This window comes from Camelus bactrianus, chromosome 30 (assembly GCF_048773025.1).
Source record: "Camelus bactrianus isolate YW-2024 breed Bactrian camel chromosome 30, ASM4877302v1, whole genome shotgun sequence".
Taxonomy (NCBI): domain Eukaryota; kingdom Metazoa; phylum Chordata; class Mammalia; order Artiodactyla; family Camelidae; genus Camelus; species Camelus bactrianus.
The window spans coordinates 8,345,558-8,367,857 of record NC_133568.1 but is presented as its reverse complement, the minus strand read 5'-3'; the positions used below and the strand labels follow the sequence as shown (position 1 = coordinate 8,367,857).

Genomic DNA, 22,300 nt, shown 5'->3' with positions numbered 1-22,300 from the left:
CTCTTCTTTTTTTTTTTTTAAGTTTCTCTTTTTTCTTTTTTAAAAAGAGCTTTATGTTTTATTGATTATTGTATTATTTTATTTTGGTGGGGGGAGGTAACTAGGTTTATTTATTTTTAGAGGAGGGTACTGGGGATTGAACCCAGGACCTCATGCATGCTAAGCAGGCGCTCTACCAGTTAAGATATATGCTCCCCATCTTCTTCTTCTTTTTTTATTTTAAGGAAGCATTCTACATAGCACTCCAGACTGAGATCTTCCACTGGTTAACAATTACAATGAACCTGTCTTGTCACTGGTAGCCCAAGCCCCTGGACTCTCCTGGCCTTAGAACCCCAGCTGGGGCCACACACTACATACTGAGCTCCTGATATGAGCAGGAGATGAGAAATATAAAATCAGGATAATCACATTGCAGAGGGTAGCTAAGGGTGACTAAATAAGATTATGTTAATAGCCATTTATTGAAGGCTTACTAGATATAGGCTACCATGGAATTTGCATATTTCATCTCATTTAATTCCCATAATAACCCTGTATGGAAAATTTTATCATCCTTATTTTACAGTTGAAGAAGCTGAGATTCAGAGAGATTCTGTAACTTGCCTAGAATCAGACAGGTAATAAGGGATAGAGCTGGTTTCAAACCTAGGAACGCTGGCCCCTGGACTCTGCTGTAACCATCTCAGTGTGTTCAGCACAGTACCTGGTACCCAGTAAGTAGTGGCTAAATGGTGCTCTTTACTAATATTGTTATATTAAGCCTAGATGGTAAGAAGGGAATATAGCGTTAGCTCCATTTTACAGATGAGAAAACTGAGGTTCAGCAGGGGGTTTAAATTACTTGCCCAAGATTATGGAGGCAGTAAGTAGTTGAACCAGGACTTTTATACCTCTATGTCTAATGGTTCTTCTACTTGATTTAGTGGTCTCCTAAGAAGACTGGCTATAATCTCTGAAAGGAGGTTTTGCCAGGTACTTAGTGGCCAAATCAAGCCTCTTAATTGTGTGTTGTAACATAATCCTGAGCAGGGAAGAGGGAAGAGTGCCTATGGAACCTCTTTATGCCTGGAATTAGCAGCTACGCCTATGGACCGGGGGATCCCCAGACCCAGTGCTTTGGAGCTCTGTGCTTTTCCCACAAGCTCCTCTGCACCCTATCGTTCCTTTTTGGGGAGAGGTCAACCTATCCTGGTTACAGCTTGCCTTCTGGGGTCCTCACTGTGCGACAGCTGTCTCTCAGGATGGGCTTAAGAATGACCGACTGCCAGGGCAGCAGTGACAGATCCCGTTAGACATTAGCAACCTATGGTCCAGTTACAGCCAAGCCAGGATGTACTGTATGAGTGTCCTGGGGCTGCTGTAACAAGTTGCCACAGACTGGGTGGCTGAACACAACAGAAATTTATTCTCTCACGATTCTCGGGGCCAGAAGCCACAGGATGATGGTCTTGCGAAGGCTCTATGAGAGAATCTGTCCCATGTCTCTTTCTTAGCTTCTAGTGTTGCTGCCAGTCCTTGCAGCTGCTAACTCCTATTTCTTATTTTATTGTCACATGGTACTCTTCTCCTGTGTCTTCATATTATCTTCATATTGGATTAAGGGCCCATCCTAACCCAGTGTAACCTCAGTTAGTTACACCTACAATGATCCCATTTCCAAGTGAAATCATATTCTGAGATACTGAGGGTTAGGGCTTCAACATACCTGGGGGAGTGGGGTGGGCAGGGGACACAGCTCAACCTATAACATGCACCCAGTAGGGCGGGCTGGGAGCTGAGACCTGTAAGGGGAGTGGAGACAGGGATGGAAGGAGCGCCTGATTCTTCAGATCCAGGCATCCGCAGTAGCCGGTGGTGATATTAATCAAGGGCCTAGACCTTCCTCGGTGTCAGTTTCCTTCTCTGTAAAATGAAGGGCTTGCATTAGATATCCTGTAAGAGCCCCTCTGGACCTAACAATGCGGTTCTTCTCAAGGAATTCAGACTTCAGTTGAGGTGCTGTGATTGCCATATCTGCTAAAAAGGAGCAAAAATTTAAATGTGAGGTTTTATAGCAGAAGGATTTCATTTGCACGCCCACTCCGACTTTGGGGCTGCCAGGAGCACGGGGCTGGGAATCAGCCTGAGGTCCCTTTCAGGCCTGATGGAAAAGGTCAAATCTGACAGTATTTGCGGTGGGTCGGTGATGAGGAAATGGCACACGGATTACTTCTGATCTGGGAATTTGAGTAAAAGTGAGCTGGAATTTTCAAGGAGGGCTTGTGAAGAGACTGTAGCCAGCTGAGTGCTTAGACTAGTATTCCCTCTTCTGTCACCTATACATTTGGTGCTTTTTCGTCCTGGCCCTTGTTACATGGTAGTAAATGAAGGTATTGGTTTACAGCCCCCCCCCAACCCCTGTCCCTCACCCATAAGCTCCTCTGGGCAGGCCTCGTATTTCAGTCATCTCTGGGCTCTCAGTAATATGATGCCTGACACACAGTGGATGTTCAATAAATGACAAACTGATGAACAGATGAGAGGGAAAAATTTGGATAGATGGTAGGAGGGTGATCCAGGCAAAGGCTTACCTATTCAGGGGTGGTTTTTGCAAAGTCTAAGCAATTCCTTCATTGGCTACAGGCACCACTGATTCCCATTTGCTGGGGAAACACCCTCCCAATCACATGGTCGGTCCCCTGATTTCAGGAGGACAAGGTTGTAGTTTTACCTTCATCAAAATGCCTTCTTTTCTCCAAAGAGGCCACCATCGTGCCTGCTGGAGCTCATTATAGTCATCCTTCAGCATCTGCAGGGGATTGGTTCCTGGACTCCTGAGAATGCCAAATCCATGGATGCTCAGTCCCTTACATAAAATGACGTGTATTTGTGTATCAACTACACACAACCTCCTGTATACTTCACATCACCTCTAGTTCACTTATCATACCTAATACAGAGTGAATGCTGTGTGAATAGTGCAGGCGTGGCAAACTATTTGGAACTTTCTCGGAATTTTCCCCCCAAGTATTTTTCATCCCCATAGTTGGTTGGATCTGCAAATGCAGACCCCACGGATGGGGAGGGCTGACTGCGCTTATCTGTCTTTCCGCGGGGATCGGGTGCTGCCTGGGGTGAGTTCAGATTCATGGTGCCTTAATGTTAGAAGAAAGGAATTAACTTCTCTTCCTGGAAGCCACAAAAGATTATCAGGAAATCTTAATGGATATAATTCTCCAAGGATAAAATACATGCACACGTGTGTGTGTGTGTGTGTGTATATATATATATGTAAATGAAAATGGCCTTAATGTCTTTTTGCATGTAAAATATTAAATGTTTATTGTAGAGTATTATAATTTTTATGTAGAAATAGTGAACAGAGATTCCGAAAGGTATAAATAGCTTCTAGCGAGTGAAAATGCATCCTTTTTTTATAACTAGAGTCAATGTCAGGTGGGCTTCACTTTATATTATCAGGAGTTGGCGAAAACTTTAGAAATAGCATCCAAGAGGAGTAGAGGCCAGAGGAAACCAGGATTCTTGCTGAAAGTGTGGCAGCGAGGGAAGGCTGTATGAGATCAGAAGGGCATGAGGGAGAGTTCACTCGCATGGTCTTAGAGCAGACAGAGGGGGTTGCTCACAGTCGCAGCAACAAGGTGAACCCACATAACCTTAGAGGTGAAGGCCACTGGCCTTTTACAGTTCTTCCCTGTTACTTAGAGAGAGTTTGCGTTTAGAGAATGTTGTCATATCTGAGCTTCTGTTTTGCACAGTTTTGCCTTTAAGGGAGGTACCATGTGTCTTAACCAAGAGTCAGCCCTGAGAAGGAACATAACCCTCTCTTCTGCTCCCCTTAGGGCATCAATTGAAGAGAAATATGGCAAAGACCTGCTCAGCCTCTCTCGGAAGAAGCCCTGTGGACAGTCTGAGACCAAGTAGGTGCCACGTTTTCTTCTGGCTTCCAGGTTGGCTAGTACTGCTTAGAGGGCCCATCATTTCAGCAGACAGAGCTGGCTAGTAGGTGGACTGTGCTGGGTAAAAAAAAAAAAATTTTTTCTTATTTTCAGTTGTGAAAAATATATAGAAAAATAGGAAGCTAAAACAAACTATGAAGCCCCAACCCACCATTCATTTTCTCTAAATTGTCCTTGAAGACCTTTCCTACGTATAGTTGTAGGTAGAATTATATATCATTTTATACCAGAAATTTAAAAAATTGTATTTATTTATTTGGAGGGGGAGGTAATTAGGCTTATGTATTTATTTTTAGAGGAGGTGCTGGGGACTGAACCCGGGACCTCATGCATGCTAAGCACACGCTCTATCACTGAGCTGTACCCTCCCCCCCATACCAGAAATTGAATAGAGGGTAGTCTTGCTTTATTATACACACACACGTAGTTTGTGATAACTACGAGAGACTGTCTTTGCACCATTTTATAGTTCTCACCACCAATGTGGTATTTCTAAACCACAATCATTTACTCTCCTATCATTCACTGACTACGCTGAGGACACAGAGGTGGCCAGACATGGTGCCTACTCTAGGAGCTCACTCCTTCGTATCTGTGTGTGGCTTCATTGGCAGTCCTATGGGATCTCACGCTTAGATAGCCTTCACAATTGGTTTAATGCTCTTTGCTGTCACTATTTGAAATTCTTAATAATTTATAAACAAGGGGTCCCATATTTCCATTTTGCAGTAGGTCTCACAAATTATGTAGCCAGTCCTACTGACATGGAAACTTCTAGATTCCTTCTCCCCAGAGCTTATTGAGGGAGACGGAGGAAACGGTGTAGGCAGACCTTTGCGAGTCTCTGCAGATGTAATCACACCACATGCAGACCTGCACACTGTTTTGGCTGTCCTGTGGATGGCAGCAGGACTTCCCCGAGGACTGTGTCCCCTCGGAGACAGCACGGGCAGCAGACAAGACATTGCCCTACTCCTTCTCTTGCTTTCAACACACACACACACACACACACATTCATCCTAGTCTGCAAAGCAAAGCACTGGATTATTGAAGGAGGAAAACATGGGAGATATTTAAGATATGAGTAGTTACAGAAGCCTAAAACACTTGTTACCTTCAGACTGATGGAAATGTTAGCTGTCTTGACTGTGGTGGTGGTTTCATGGCTGTGCACATCTATCAAAATTCATCAAAGTGCACATCTGAAATATGTGGAGTTCACTGTACAGGCATCATTCCACAATAAAGGTGTTTAAAAAACCTAGGCATTAGTACAAGGAGAATTTGTTTATTGATTACATTATATTTCATTTCTGACGTTTTAAATGGAATTTTTAAAAACACTGAAAAGTAAAATGATTATAAATCAATAAAAAATGTTAAAAAAAAGAAAGAAAGAAAAGTAAAAAGACACGTAATGAATGGGTATATACCCATGACCCAGATTTAACAATGACTCATCATTGCCATATTTTCTTAATATAATTTTTTTGTGAATTTAAACCTGGAGTCGGCTATTTCTCCAAGTATACCTGGTTCCCTTTAGTGATTAACCATATTTAGAGATGAAACTCTTGAGTTCTAGAGTTGATCACTGTCACAGAGTTGTCACAGTTTCTAGGTCCTTTCAGGGGACTGATTTAAAAGCATGAATTCATATTGACATTTCCAATTCTCATTTAACTTTGAAGTTCACTTAACTTCTCTAATTTTTGTATTCATTTACTCTTGCACTGAAAAATATTGATTTCTGACAATATTAGCATAATTATTTGCTTTGTACAATATATACGAGAATGTTTCAAAATAATATTACTACTGCTCCTGACAGTAAAACTTCCAAATGAAACTTAACATTCCTTTGTGGTTCCTCTTGACCTGACATCCTGCTAAGGATACTTGTGTACTAAGGTCACTTAAAATACTTATTTCCTCTGTGTGTCTATGTAAACAGTTTCATACATAGTTACATTTATTTGTTTTAAATTTTAAAGATTGTTTTCTTTCCCTGCTTGATTTAGGTTCGTGTTTTGAATATGTGAAACGTTTCCGTGTTCAAAACTGTGCAGACTTAGGTAAATTCCACTGTCATTCAAGGAGGGTTTAGATAATTTCAAGGCATATTGTGGGTCAATTGATCCAAAACCTTGTTTATTTATAAAGAAAGCATAAGCCGTTTGGGAAGACATCCAAAAAATTTTAAGGTAATGCAGTGGAAAATAGCCATATTCTCTCACATGGTGGATCTTGGAAAAGGTATTTAGTAGAATGAGTCTGACCCCAAATGATATTTCTTATATTCTTTTTTTTAAATTAAAAATTAAAAAAATTTTTTTTGGTAGGGGAGATAATTTGGTTTATTTTATTTACTTATTTATTTTTAACAGAGGTACCGGGATTGAACCCAGGACCTTGTGCATTCCAAGCATGCGCTCTACCACTGAGCTACACCCTACCCCCAATATTTCTTATATTCTTGTACTTCTGACTTAGTGAATGTAGAAAGAGACTAGCACCATACTCTTCTGTTCTGTGGCAAAACTTGTTGGTTTTCCTTCGAAGAGTCTGCCTCAAGAGGAAGATGCAACAGCTTAGGAGACCCGGGGACTGTGTTTCCAGGGTTGAAGTGACAGGCCGTTTGGGTACTTCTGTTTTGTCATCTCCAGGGTGGCCTTTAGGAAGGTACCCTAAAAGAGGGGCACAACTTTGCTCATCCACAGATGAAGCAGGATTTTTTACCTCGTTCATCACATTGAGAGACTTTGGCTTCAGATGGGCCTGGTTAGAATTTAGGGCAACATGCTTACCAAAAGGGTGGTAGGACACTTCCTTCTCCCACCATTAAGGAAAACACCGTGGAGAAGAGGACATGGATGTTGCTGGAACACCATCCCTGAGGTTCAGACTCTACCCTCGGGGTGTAACCCGGTTCTGAACGTGGGAAATGAAGGTGGCGTCGTGGAACAACAAAGCTGATGGCAGACTAAAGGGAGCTTGGGGCTGATCCTTTAGTGGCCTTTTAGGCAGTCACTTAGGCTGGGAGAAAAATTTTAGACCCCGAACAGACTATCTATAAGTCACTTTCCAACTGCACAGCTCACTGTCGGGGAAGACTTCCTGTTGTATCCGTAGGCATCTTTCTCCCTCGCTAATTCTGGTCCTAAGTCCGCTCTCCAGTGGTGCTTATCCACCCTTCTGGACTACGTGCATTTGTTTGATATGGACACTTTCCTTAGCGCATTGCGTTCCTTGAAAAATTGTATCACAAGCTGGGTAAAGTGTATGGAGAATGTGCATTTATGTTTCCCTGCTTGAGGTGTTTGTAATCATTGGGAATGTATACGTGAGAAAAGTCAGGGAGAAATAAGAACCCTTTGTTTGGGAATGAATAAATCGAGTGGGAGAAATGAGGTGTCGCTAAAAGAAGGGGCCAGCTGGAAGATACAAGGGTTTTTAGTTTGCAAAATAGCAGAATTTGCCACATACATGTGTACATATAGAATATGACCCATGGTCCTATGCTGTTGTGGCTGGGGGCTAGGAGACCACGAATTCACAAAGTCCCACTCCTGCTTGAGTGCGCCTACTTGGCTGGAGTGAGCCTGGTGAGATCTGCTTCCCTGAAGGTGGCAATGAGCAAGAAAGTCCCCAGAACCACGCGACCTCAGAAGGAGGCCTAATTAAGGAAGTGTAGGGTGAGGGAAAACTAAAACCATGGGCAAGGGGGAGCTATAAATGGGGAGGAGCCATGGGTTATGACAGAGGGAGATTGGAGAAAGTATGAAAAATGAGTCATGGTTTTCACCCCAGAAACTGTAAGATGTATGTATTGTTTTGTCTCCTGCATTAAGACCCTCAGTTCTGGGGTGATGTCTGCCTTGTACCATCGAGTCACCAAGATCTCACGCAATGCCTGGCCCATAGTTTATGCGCTCGTAGTGTATGTAATTGATGAATGGATGAAAAAGGGGGTGATCAGGAGCCAGAGTTTGAATTGTTCCTTTATTGGCTGTATCCATATTTCTAACTACCATACTTTGAAGGATGACTGGTAATCTTATGAGAAAGGGACCTTAAGTCCTATGTTATCACTGGGGGAATCGAAGCATAAAGAATTTTGGCATCTTGCTTCACCCAAGTGGACAGTGAAGCATTTTTGATGCTTGTAGCTGGGATGGAGAGAGTAAAAAAAGGGGAAACTGGATTGAAGAAGTCTTGATCTTTGGCTGTCTCTCAAGCTCACAGGCAAAGATCAGACCATAGGCTGTCAGTTAAGATGTGAGCAGAGAGAAGCATGCAATGGCATCATAATAAGGTTGCAAAGCCAATTTCCAGAACTGAAGCTGTAACACATGCTTGTTTTTTTCAGCACCCTGAGGCGCGCCCTTGAAGTCTTCAAGCAGCGTGAGTGATTCTTTAAAAAAGCATTTGTTGTCCTTGGCAAGTTCTATGTCTGTCATCAAAGGTGGTTTTTAATTTGACCAGCAATCTTGTACTGGGTGAAAAAAAATTAGAGCAACCACTCAGGTGAGAAATAGCTCTGCAGAGTTGAAATGAGCTGGAGAGCCGTCACACCTAACACGTCACGATGTGTATTTGATTTATTTAGGGCAGTGGTTCTCACACTTGAACCCCAGGGTGAGGCCCTGGCACTTTGGTCTTCAAGGGGTCCTGTCTGATTCTAGTATCCCCAGGCCTGTTCCTCAGAAACTGCCTTTAAGGCTTTCTGTTCTGGGTGCTTCTAAGCTAAGGACTTTAACATGGCCCAGTTTGTACTTAAAATGTTTCTATAATTACTTATGTCTGTGTTTCCATTTCAGTTCATGTAGATCTGCCCCACTCTTTTTTTTAAAAAAATTAATTAATTTATTTTTATTCTTTTGTTTAATTTAAGTATAGTCAGTTTACAATGTTGTGTCAATTTCTGGTGTACAGCATAATGTTTCAATCATACATGTACATACTTGTATTTGTTTTCACATTCTTTTTCATTATAAGTTCTCTGTGCTGTACAGAAGAACTTGTTTATCTCTTTTATATACACTAGTTAATATTTGCATAGATCTGCCTCACTCTTACCTTTAAAGTTTTTTATTCTAAAAAATGCCACATTTCCTCCAGAAAGGTTATACTGATTTTTTTCCCCACCAATGGCATTGTTTTTCCTCATGCTTGCCAATACCAAGAATTTTTACACCTTAAAAAATTTGCCAAACTGAAAGGTAAAAAGCGATACACTTCTCAGTTTTAAAGTTTTGTCTTTTTTTTTCCCCAGTAGTTTCAAGGCTGAATACATTTTTCAAGTGTTTACTGGCCATTTAGCCAATCTTTTAAAAAACTTCATGTTCTTTAACCAGTTTTTTATACTGTAATACACACACACACACACACACACACACACACACACACACACATTTGTGAAAGCTCTTTTAATATAGCTATTTACACTTTGTTATATAAATTGCAAATATTTTTTCCAGTTTGTCATGTATCCTCTAACCTTGTTCAAGGCTATTTTGACACACAGATGTTTAAAAGTTTTTCTGTCGGTCTTTCTAGCTTTAATGCCATCTTCAACTTTTTCTTCTTAGAACAAGAAACGTAAAAATTTTCAGTTTCTTTGATAGAAATGTATGCCACATTCACTGCAAAGATCTTAGAAAATAAGGGGAAAACACCAATAATCTCTCTCTCTGGAGATAAATTTCTTACAGGCTCATGAGATGTTAGACGTGGAAAGAACCTTAAAGTCGTCTAATGAGAAACAGGATTGAATTTGAAATTGTAGTGGGGTTAGTAATGCGTCCCAGCATCCGAGCTCCGTGAGTTTCTCCCTGGCCCTGGACATACACTAGGTTACTAGCAGTTAGTGGTAGGAAGCTAAGCTAAAGGTTTGCCAGCTTGGTCTTGGTGGCCAGGGCAATGCTGAACTCATGGAAGGACTCAATAAATGTTGGTGACCAAGTGAGATAATTTAACCACTTGCCCAAGTGTTTTGTATATATTTAAAATTTTTGTATAGCTTTGTATGTTTGAATTCAGACATGGGTAGATCTTGTTTGTTTAATTACTTATTTTTATATTCTTCCTGCAGAAGTTGACAATGTGGCCCAAAGTCACATTCAGCTTGCCCAGACTCTAAGAGAAGAGGCCAGGAAGATGGAAGAATTCAGGGAAAAGCAAAAGTCACAACGGAAAAAGGTTGGGTTTGCATGTGTGTTAAGACGTTGCCTTTCTTCCAGCAGAAAACTCCAGACTTGTTTGTTCATTAAACTCTTTGGCTCGACTCCCACCTTCAAGCAACTGTGCTCTTCCATGAACTTACAAGATTATTTACCTGGGAACCTACAAGATTATTTACCTGGGAACCATGTGCTACTCAGTCTAGACCGTGTTACCTCTGTGCCTGTTCACACACCAGGCCAGTTTTTTTTTTTTTTTTTTTTTAATTGTTGCAGGAGCCAGGGATCCAGCCGCCTTCCTCTCTTTAGATCTGCTGCCCCTCTTCAGACTATGACTGGAAAGCCTCTGTCTTCATTAGGGTCTAGCACAGACAAGCTGGTGTCTCCCAGACCACACCGCTCCTCCTGGACAAGGCAGTGAGGGGAGGGTAATGAGTGGAGGGGACTCACATTCTCCTTGGAGACCATAATGTTGTCCAAGCACCCTATTTTATGAACAGGGAAACTGAGGCCCTGGGAAATTCAAGTCCTTTTTGGCTTCAAAACACATGTACACAGGCTCTTTTTTGTTGATGGAATTTACACTGGCCAACTACATGGAAAGAGTTGGAAGTGAGTGAGAGTTAATAAAACTGACAAACATCTGGGAAGTTATAAGGATCAAGAAAAGAAGTCTAGATTTATATTAAAATGTTCTTAGGCTAGACAGGCACTGTTCTGAATCCCTCCTGTTTTGTTCTTAAAAGACTTGAACATTCAGGTTGGCTTGGCAGCCAGGTAGGGCCCTTCCAGAAATTCTTTTTTATGTCTGGTCTCCATGTTTTGAATGACGTTCACTTGGGGGATAAGCTCTTCCCTGTCTGGCATCCAAACATTCTCTCACCCAGGTTTCCCCAGAGAGCTCTGCATGGACTCTTTGGAGACCTTTCCTCCTCCAGGCCCTTTACTGTCTGGAAGTCATTGTCCGCAGTGTGTGTATCTAATAAACAGCTGGTTCTACTCATACCCCAATCTCAGCAACTCTGTGTGTGGTTCTAATTCAGGATCTAATTCCAGCCTCCTTGGTGGCCACCTGGCATTTGGAGTGGGTGGCTGCATCTCAAGAGCCTGACTGCCTCGTATCAACTGTCATTTCATGAGCTACTCAGACAGCTGGGCCTCGTCTAGGAAGGAAGGGCAGAAAGTAACATTTAAGGAACACTGTGTCAGGTGTTTTCACAAAGCCTCAAGCTTCATGTATCAGGTTTGAGGGGTGCATCTGGCCCAAAGTATTTTTCAGAGCAGAAATAATACATATAGCACATGCATCCATTGGATGGTCAGACTCTTTCTGGCTCCCTTGACCAGCCCTCCCCACCTCTTCAGAGGATTTACAATTTTTTTCAGAAGCAAAATGCCTGAGACAACCAGAGTGCACACATGATTTCCACTAAGAGGAGAAGAGGGTCATTTCCTCACATTTTCAAGTGGCCTGGGGTTGCCCTAGTGATTTCAGGGAGAGTTTTGTTTATTTTGCAAGGCTTCTGAAACTTCCCCTCCGAGCACGTTGCAAAGACCGAGTTCTTGTAGCTGGAAGAGCGTGCTCCGAATTGTCTTAAGCAATCGAGGAGCCCGGGCTCATTCTGCCGCTGTCATCCAAGCTCCCTACATTCTCTGTGCCCTTGACAGCAGGAAAATACCCCCCTGGGCTTGAAGTCCAAAGTTTGTTAATAAATTTGTAATAATTCCTTGTGTCACAATGAACTCTGGGTTGTGCCACTTCTGTATTTAGATACTTAAAAAAAAGAATCAAACTTGGGGAGAAAATGTGTTGGTGCTAACTTGTCATTTTCACTGGTCAAACCCTGCACATGTGGGTCTTTCACTTCTTGGAAATTAATCAAATCCATCAGTTGGTTTCTTTCGGCAAACTGGGGCAGGGAGGTGCGGATGGCATGGCTGGTAGAAGTTTATGGTGTACTCGCTTTTTCAAGTCATGTTTCTGATGGTGGTGGACAGCATGGACAGGGTCACCCCTGCCCCACTGAGCGTGGAGCACGGCCATGACAGTAATCACGACAAAGTGTGATGAGCCCTAGAAGGTAGGGGCGTGAACGTACCCACTGAACATGCAGGGGGGGCACTGAACCCAATCTGTGGGCCTGGGGAGGCCTCCTGGAGGAAGCTAACGCCAGCAGAGTGAAAGGCAGAGTAGGTGAGGGTGGAGGGAGAGGAGGCTCTCACCCCTGGAGGTTGGCAGGCAGAGAGGGATCTTCAGAAACACTCTCAGGAGTCTCGATGTTTTAGCTGCCGAGGTTCCTGCCCCAGCCCAGAGCGTGCTAAGCCTGGCCAAGACAGCACGAGGTCAGTCACTCTCTCCTCTGGCGCCCACATCATGCTTGTCTCTGAGATTGGGACGATCCCTGCAGAATGTTCCGCCTGTGGCAGAGCGATCTCCAAAGATGGGAAACTCCTTGGTTACAGTAGTCTTCACTTTCAGTTTTCAGAGTACAATCTGAATGTGGGTAGACAGGCAGACAGACAGATCACTCAGTGGCTATATCAGTAATTCACTGCAGGGTCATTTGGGTCATTTCTACATCTCTCCTTCCTCCCCACCCCGACCCTTGCTTTTTTCCACTTTATAGCAGAGATGACTGTTTTGACCCCCTAGTTTGTGTTATGGATAATAAAACATAATAAAATTTCCATCCATGTATGTGTGCTATGATAACAGACAAAAACTTAATTTTCCAGAAGAAAGAGAAACATTTGAATATCGTTTTCAATATTGTTTTGCATTATGTCATTTTGTTCAAGAGCAATGCCATAGCTCATTGTGAATTGTTGCATCTCTTGGTCTTTTATACACCCGTTTGGCTTTATAAAGCTCTCATAAGGATAATGGTTGTTTAGGGTAATGATTAGGAACAAGGGCACGGGAGTCAGGCTGTGCCCAAATCCCAACTCTACTGCTTACTGAGAGTGTTACCTTGGGCAAATTGATCCATCTCAGTTTATTGTCAAGAAAATGGGGGTGAGTACTCACCGTTGTTGGGATGCATGAAAGTTGCTTAGCGCATAATAATGCTTGATAAATGGGAGCTACTGTGATGTCTGAGAGGTACATTTGTCTTATTAGCTCCGTTATTTTGACTAATATAAGCATTAACATCACAACCACAGCAAAGAAATTGCTCCCAAGTGGCCTCGACAGAGTAGCTTACGTTTCCTGGATCAGATAGGGCAGAGAGTAGGGAAACAGCTGCTTTTAACTGTCCCACAAGCATTTCTTCCCTTCATTCTGCCTGGGCTCCTTGGGCTGGTGAAGGGTGTGTCACTGATGGATGCCACAAAAAATGTTTCTGAGTCCCTAACTTAACTGTGCCGACTTGGGCTTACAGAATAAAGACCCCCTTTAACATATAAATGGTGCTTAACAAAAGTTTTAAAGTCTCTTTTTGAATCCTAAATTCCTTGATTCCAGACTTCCTCCAGATGAGGCCACTTTAAGGTGATCAGTGGTTCTTAATGGTGGCCACCCAGGTTCTAAGACATAAGACCTTGGGCAAATTGCTCAGCCTTTCTGTGCTGCAGTCTCCTTGTTTGTGAAATGGGAGTAACAGTAAATAGCACATCCACCTTCTGGGCTGCGAGCGGCTGAGATAATCCACGCAGAACACTTTGCCCTCAAGATAAGCTGGTGTTAACAGTGGTTTTGATTATTCACGGTGCCTGTGCTCTCTTCACAGACGGAGCTTGTAATGGACGCCGTCCATAAACAAAAGAGCTTACAATTCAAGAAGACCATGGATGTGAGTCACACTTTATTGCCTTTTGTAAAAAATAATAGTGACATTTTCTGAAACCCTGTGCTGTGTATCAACATATTCCCCAAAATAATAATTTCAGTAACGTTATTAGTGCAGTGTTGCAGAGAAAGCAGCCATTAGTGGTTTGACTCTTGGAAAGACTGAGGGTGACATTAGGTAGGAGAAACACAATGATGCTGTGTTTCTGGCAACCAGGGAAGGTACAGCAAGTCAGCTTAAATAGCTCTGGCCAAGGCGCAAAACCACATATACTGTGTGGTGCCATTTGTCTTGTTGGATCTGAGCGTCTTCCCTGTAAGACTGTTTGGAATCTTTGCTTCTTACCTATTTTTATTGTGATCTCTTCCTGTTTTGAGACTTCTGCAAATTGTAACAGCCATCATTTATTTATTTATTTATTTATTTATTTATTTATTTATTTATTTATTTATTTATTCATTCATTCATTCATTCATTCATTCACTCACTCATTCATTCATTCAGTGAGCGGGACGTACTTAGGTTTATTTATTTATTTATCTTTTAAAGAGAGGTACTGGGGATTGAGCCCAGGACCTCATGAATGCTAAGCGTGCACTCTACCACTGAGCTATATCCTCCCCACCCTCCCCACCCCCACTGCCCCGTAATTTATTTTAAAAATTCTTAACAAGACAGAACTAAGGCAAGTTGCATGGATCTGTTAACAATGAACTCTTACTGGAAATTCTGTGGCTCCACCTTTGTACAGAAGTATCGTCATGATATTCTGTGACTATGGCATCATACCCAGTAACCTCGTCCAAAAAGAAAATGCCACCAGTGTTGATGGCATCCACAATCTATTCTGCACTGTTTCTTTCTTTGATGCAGATCACCGGAAAGGCGATTGATAAGCAGGGAATGATGTCAACATAATGCAGAAATATTGTTGGTTGATACATGATTATTCCCAGACCTTTTATGTTTTGAGCACTCTAGGGGGAGAGAAAGCCTTATTGAAATATAATTTTTCTAGCTATCTCTCCTGCTTACATTTAGAGCCATAACAGTGTTAAGATTTTTGCTTCAACTGTCAAAAATAAGTTAGAAAACTCAAGAGGAGAAAGGAAGACTATTGCATTTACCTATTTTTCACTTGGTGTGTTTTGTTTTCTGTGTGTGTGTACCTTTTTTTTTTTTTTTTTTTTTTAGAAATTAAGAAATATATTTTTTGTTGTTGTTGTTGGAGGGGGATAGTAATTAGGTTTATTTATTTATTTTTAGGGGAGGTACTGGGCATTGAACCCAGGACCACAAGCATGCTAAGCACACTCTCTACCACTTGAGTTATACCCTCCCCACTGGTGTGTTTTGTTTTATTTTTTTCTTCTGATTTACCAAGGTTTCTTCTTTTATAATTTTCTTTTGCTTAGAGAACTTCTTTTACCATTCGGCAGGGTCGGTCTGCCAGTGATAACTACTCTTCATTTCCCTTCATCTGAGAATGTAGTGATTTCTCCTTAATTCTTAAAGGATATTTTCACTGGATATAGGATTGTGTGGTGGCAGTTGTTTTCTCTCAGTACTTGAAGAATGTGCCACTTCCTTGTAGCCTCCATAGTTTCTGATGAGAAAGCTGGAGTAATTCAAGTTGATTTTTCTCTTATAAGTGAAGTGTCATTTCTGTTTTAAGATATTTTCTTTTTTTAGTTCTCAGAAGTTCACCTCTGTGTCTTGTCATGGATTTCTTTGGGTTTATCTTGTTTGGGATTTGATTGACTTCTGGACTCTGTAGTTTTATACCATTTGCCAAATTTGGAAAGTTTTCAGCCATTATTTCTTCAGGTATTTTTCAGCCCTCCCTCCTCTCCTAGGATTCCAAGGATGTGATCTTTTGTTATGGTGGCAAAGGTTCTTGAGGCTCTGCTCCTTTTCCCCCAGCCTATTTGCTCTCTGGTTTTCAGATTAGGTAGTTTCCATTGTGCTGTCTTCTAGTTCTCCAATTCTTTCCTCTGTCTCTTCCATTCTTAAGTCCATCCATTCAGTTACTTCTGTTAGTGTACTTTTCAGTTCTAAAATTTCCGTTTGGTTCTTGTTTATACCTTCTATTTCTTTGCTGATATTTTTCTACTTCTTTGCTAGGACTATTTTTTCATCTGTTTCATGTGTGTTTGCAATTGCTTGTTGAATATTTTTATAATGGCTGCTTTAAAATCTTTGTCAGATAATTCTAATAGCTCTGTCATCTTGATGTTGACATCTCTTGCTGGTCTTTCTTCATGCAGTTTGAGATCCTTCTGGTTCTTGGTATGATGAGTGATAGTCAATTGATTTTGGCCATTTTAGGTATTATGTTGCAAGATTCTGGATTTTATCTAAAACTCCTGTTTTAGCTGGCTTACTCTGACACCACTCTAGCAGGTGAATAAGGTATCACCACATTACTGCTGTGTGAGGGTAAAAGTCCATGTTCCCCCCTTGGCCTCCATGGACACCTGAGGGTTGGTGTGGCCTTGTTACTACTGGATGGAGGTGGTTAAAGTTAGACCACCTCTGATACCACTGCAGCAGAGAGGGGGTCTACCTCATTACTGCCAGGTGGTGGGGTGGAAGTCCAGGCTCCCCACATGGTCTTCACTGGCTCTGGGGCTTTGCTCCCTCCTGGTGGGAATGAAAGTCCCAGTCCCCTAATTGTCCTTCTCTGACACCACCTCAGCAGAGGAGTTGGGCACCTCGCTATATCTTGGTAAGAGTGGAGGTCTAGACGCCCGACTTGACCTTTGCTGGATGTGTGGTGGGCAGGGGGGCAAAGTTTCTTTATGTGGTGTTTGTCTGCAGTAGAACGTAGAGGTTTCTGTCCTCCTAGGCTGCCCCCTTTCTGCTCTTTTGGCTAGAGGGGGTAGTTTTTCATTTGGACCCTTTTTGTTTGTTTTTGCCCACGGGCATTTCTTGTCTGCTGCTTTGGCACTCAGTCTGTGATATATGAGGCCAAAAGAAAACCCAGGGAACTAGCTTCTGGGTCGCTCTCTGAGACCAAGGACATTAGCCAGTCTGCCTTCTCTCCACCTTTCAAAATCTTGCGTTTGTTTTATGTAGAATGCCCAGGGGGGTTAGTTGTACTTGTGAGGAGGAACAGGGAAGAATGCATCAGCTCGATCTTCCCTGAAGCCCATATAACCTTTAAAAAATATTTGGTGATATGCTTTCAGAGCCATAAATGTGATTATACCCAGTTATGCGAAGATTCTAAGACTCTATCTTTAGGAAATCATCCAAAATACGAAAAACAAAATGCACAACTTTGTTTACTACTTATAACGAAAACGATAAATGATTTAGTGGCCGAAAAATGGAGGTTACATAAATTGTATAACCTTTGAAAATATAATTATGTAGCAACAGTGGAAAAAATGCTTTATATGTCATGTTTAAAATAATGCAAGAAAGAGAAAAATTGATCACTGATAACACTAAAATTTAAGACTTCTTTGGAGCAAAAGAAAAAAATAGATCTCAAGATTTCAAGACAGGTGACAAATGGGGAGAAATATTTGTAACTTATATAATTGATAACCAGTTTTTGTTCCTAGTATAGACTGAGCTCTTAAAAAATCAATTAAAATGAAAAATGCTCAAAAGGAAAAGTAGGAGAATGAAGTAGAAATGGTATAACACCTTAGTAGTAATGAAATAAATACAAATAAACAAGGAAGATGCCAACATTCTCACCTCTGGTATCAGAAAAGGTTAGAAACAATGTCAGTGTTGGTGTTGATGACAGCATGAAGCCACATACCCTCGCATGCGTGTTTTTTGGAGCATGAATCGGTACAGCCATTTTGAAGGGAAGTCTGACATGTACATACTGTTTTACCAAACAATTGCACTAGGAATGTGACCTCTAGAATCACACCACCCAAAACAGAAGTCAGAGTATTTTTATGTTATTAAAAAAAGGGAAATGAGATAAATGTCCACCAGTAGAGGCACTTGGTTAAGAAAATCATGAGAGATATATATATATATATACACACACACATACATATACATACACACACACACACACACACATATGGGTGTGTATTTATAACCATTAAAAGTGTTCAGCTACAGGCTTCCTGTGTGATACAGAGAAATGTCTATAATACATTGTTGCATAAGAAAGGAACTGTTGCACGAATATCTTATGTGCGTGTAATTATGAAAAATTATGAACTTTTATTTCTGTGTGTGTGTAGCATAGAGAATTATAGGGTTGTTTATTGAAAGTTTAACCCCAACTGAATTGCAGGGGATGCCAAGAAATATAGGGAAGCACATGAGATATTTGATGAGGATGAACCATCTCTGCAAAGGTGTCTTCCTTCCTAGTCAAGCATTTTTTGGGGAGCTACCTTTTTTATTGATTAGCCAGCTGATTCACAGCTTTGCTTTGTTTGAACAAATCTCTGCTTCAATAGTTGAAACTTGGGGGGGGCGGTATAGCTTAGTGGTAGAGTTCATGTTTAGTATGTACAAGATCCTAGGTTCAATTCCTAGTACCTCTGTTTAAAAAAATTAAATAAATAAAGTTAATTACCCCCCCCAAAAAGCTTAAAAAATTAAGTGGAAATGAAAAAAAAAAAGTGTTAACAAAAAAAAAAAAAGGAAAGAAAAAATAGTTGAAATAGAAAATTATTTGATTCACTAAACTGTCGTTTGTGATCTGTTTCCAGACTGCCAGCGGTAATGGTAGCGCAAGGGAGACATGGCTTACTTTTAAATTAGCCAAAACAGAATTCTTTAAATCAAGAAGGAACGTGACTCTCCTTAAGCTACAGAAATGATGGGACTGATGCCCTTCCCGCTGTCCACGTGCTATGACGAGATGCGTTAGAATGTCGACGCATAGTTACAATCATTAGGACCAACTGATTGCATCTAAGTTCAGAGGGTTATGAATGTTACATAAATATTGGGTGACATCTCGTAGTTACATAAGTATTTGATTTTGCCCATTTGAAATTCCATCTTTTGTTTCAGTCAATTTTTAAAGCTCACGTACTTTGTTTTTGCCAAGTAGGAGTTCTTACTTCCTTGATCAGGTTGCCACTAAATACGTAATTTGGAAAAGGGCTGGAGAGACCTTCCAAAGTTAGAGCAGAATCAGCATCTGCTCTGAGGGCCCACAGTCTTGCACTGATTGCAGTCCTGTCCTTTGCTGGGCTTGGAGGTGGGGCGGCTGCTCTTCAGGGTCCAGTCTGCTCACCTGTCTTGGTTCTCTCTGGGCTCATAATCACACAGGCAAAGAAGAACTACGAGCAGAAATGCCGAGACAAGGATGACGCAGAGCAGGCTGTCCACCGGAGTGCCAATCTGGTAAACCTGAAGCAACAAGAAAAGGTACCTGGGAGAGCCTGGAAAATCTGAGATTTACATATATCAACCTAAAGCCAATTAATTATCTTAATAAAAATGGGCTTGCACTCCAAACTCCTGGCAATATCCTCTTTCAGGCTGCTAGAGTCTCTGAGCCAGAAAAGACCCTTGTCCTGTTTTTAGGATTGGGGAAGAGCTAGAGAGGCATGGGGGGGAGAGAGTCGGGTGATAAGAAGAGGTGGGGAGTGTTCTTCTGTTTTCATCTTTCTTCAAAACTCAGCTCATTATTCTTTGTAGCTAGGCTTTGGATATATTATCAATTTAATATTATAAAACCTGGATATAAGATGGTCAGCAATCCGAAGTTTTTAGGAAGATATAGGACAAGATGCTTGATGGATATTTGCCAATGGTGTAAGATTAGAAGGCGAATTGAGTGATTATCATCGCTTTTAAATCTACTTCGCCTTTAGAAGCCTGGCCCAGCATTTCCGACCTCTTGTACTTTTTCGTCCTGACAGCTTTTTGTGAAACTGGCAACTTCAAAGACTGCAGTGGAAGACTCAGGTGAGGGGGCTGGTCCCACAGAGGGGGGAGGATTGTGGTGGGGCTTACGTGATCCTAAATCTGTCTGTGAAAGGCAGTTTTAGAAACCTTCTGATAATGAATATATGGGTATACAGTAGGATTGAGGTATCGGAAGGGACGATGGGTGGAACAGAGGGACAGAGAGAGTGGGGAAGGGAGGGTACATTAGAACCTTGCTGCCTGACCTGCGATTGAAGAGGGGGTGGGGTCATGTGACAGCTACTTTATAATGTCATCAGGTGCTCACTCTGATTTATTGGAAACACCATCTTAAAACCCCATTTCAGCCCTGATAACTCACCTGTGTTGTGAAAGAAACAGCCAAGTTGTGAGGCCTTGTCCTCACTGAAATCTTGAAATACCAGAGGCCTCTAATTCCTGGAATATCCTGCTGGAGACAAGCCTCTCACGACTGTGGTCACTTCAGTCTCTAAACTGAAAACCGAAATAACTTGATAGTTCACTTTTCTGCCTCCCTCGTTAGATAATTTTCCTGAAAATGCAAAGAGGTGGAAGGAAACCCAGGCTGAAGTTCCTTGTCAGCTTTCACTTCTCTTTCCTTGGAGCATTTCTTGCTGGTTGCTTGGCTTTTCGTTAAAAAGAAATTTTCTTTAAAAAGAAACTGATGCCCACCTTTGCTTTTGTTTCACAAAGATATGATGAGGGTGAGATGTAATTATGACCTTCCAGCGCTCAGAGCTCCCAGAAGCCTCGTTTGCCTTCTGGGAGGGGCCTGGGGGTAGGTCTGCGAGCCCCCCCCCACCCCATCCCATCTAGTTTCTAAACCCAGCCCCCTCCCCTCCACTGCAGACAAGGCGTACATGCTGCACATCAACGCGCTGGATAAGGTCCGAGAAGAGTGGCAGAGCGAGCACATCAAGGCCTGCGAGGTACCCAGAACCCCCTGCTTTTGTAGAACTGCTTGCGGGCAAAAGAGAATTCTGGAACTTGAGTGGAGGGTGGAAGGAAGTGGAACGTTTTCCCCCAAACCTCATCTTTCTGCTTCTTCCCCATCCTGACTGTGCTGTCCCACGCAAGGCCTCCCCTGATGTTTGGTGAGTGCAGGCCTGAAGCAGCTTGAATCAGCTGCCAGCTGGTTAAGGAATGACCTGTGAGAGCCTCACCTGTACTCGCTCTGAGATGAGGAGAATGCGGACAGCCAGAGAGCGGCTGGAGAGCTTTTTACTCACAGCTTTCACTTCACCGCTGCCCCTCTCATTTTCAGCACATGCCTCGCTTACAATTTCCCAGAAAGTAAAGGCACAACCTGGAAATTTCCTCACATTTCTGTCACCCTGTCTACACCTTTTCTTACCAGTGGTTCTCAAAGGGAGATCCCAGGACCCGTAGCATCAGCATCACTTGGGAACTTGTTAGAGATGCAGATTCTCAGACCAACTCCAAGCTTCTAGAATCAGAAACTCCGGGCGTGGGCCCGGCAGTCTCTGTTAATAAACCCTGCGGGTGACTCTCATTCGAATTCAAGCTTGAGGACCACTGATCTGCACGCCTCTCCACCTCCTTCCTCCTGTTGTAGTGGGGGAGGGCTGCTCCCCCACTGCTGGGCTCGGGTCCCGGCTAGCAGGCTTTCCCCGCCCGCTCGGGCACTGCTCCCTTTCCCATGGACTTCTGTTGTCATTCGCACAGCCTCAGCTCCTCCTGCTTGAAAGCCACCACTGCTGCTTCCGCCTTCTCCTCTTCACAGCCAGGCCTCCAGAGGGAGTTCTCTCTGCATCCTTGCTGCCCTGTCCGGCTCAGCCACTGTGTCTGGGGTCTGCTCCCCTGCAGCCGCTCTCCCAGAGGAACCAGTGGTCCCCTGGGTGTGAGGTCCAGTACCTTGGCAGTTTCTAGTCTTATCGGACCTGTCTTTAGTGTCTGGGACTCTGGGTTCCTTCCTATCCTTCTAATATCACTCTTTTCTGCTTTACGATCCCCTGGAAAAGCCTGAGATAAGGCCATTTTTAAATGGTTTGGAAACATGCAAAACAGGGTCACATGCATCTTACGGATACATACAGACTGTAAAAATCTCATAAGAATGATAAAGTTTAGGGTAATGGTTATCTCTGGGGGAGGAGAAGGTGACAGAGCTTGGGGACAGCACCCAGAGGCTTTAACAGAATCTGAAACAAATATGCCCAAAGTTTTGACGAAGCTGGGTGATTGGTACGTGGGTCTTCATTGTATCACTTTGAAGATTCTGCCCATGTGAAATATTCTATAATGAAAATAAGATATGTTTTAGTATGTATGTACTACATATGAATACTAAAATATTTACTGGTGAAACAATGTATTTGCTGCAAAATATTCCAGGGAGTAGGGGAGTTGGTAGGGATGCAAGTAAAACAGAATCAGTTGTGAGTTAAGTGTTTAAGCTGGTGATGGGTACATGGGGATTCATTGTGTTACCCTCTCTACTTGTGTTTATGTTTGAAGT

General features: G+C 42.4%; 1 protein-coding gene across 1 annotated transcript in view; it reads left to right on the top strand.

Annotated features, from left to right (window-relative positions):
- PSTPIP2 (proline-serine-threonine phosphatase interacting protein 2) overlaps window positions 1-22,300 on the top strand; it is a 74,608-nt gene that overhangs the window by 42,605 nt on the left and 9,703 nt on the right. The window contains exons 3-9 of the mRNA XM_074355154.1: window positions 3,843-3,920; window positions 8,329-8,363; window positions 10,054-10,160; window positions 13,873-13,935; window positions 19,198-19,296; window positions 19,794-19,839; window positions 20,671-20,750. Of these exons, the coding sequence (XP_074211255.1) occupies window positions 3,843-3,920; window positions 8,329-8,363; window positions 10,054-10,160; window positions 13,873-13,935; window positions 19,198-19,296; window positions 19,794-19,839; window positions 20,671-20,750 (508 nt within the window). The remainder of the gene's footprint in view (window positions 1-3,842; window positions 3,921-8,328; window positions 8,364-10,053; window positions 10,161-13,872; window positions 13,936-19,197; window positions 19,297-19,793; window positions 19,840-20,670; window positions 20,751-22,300) is intronic.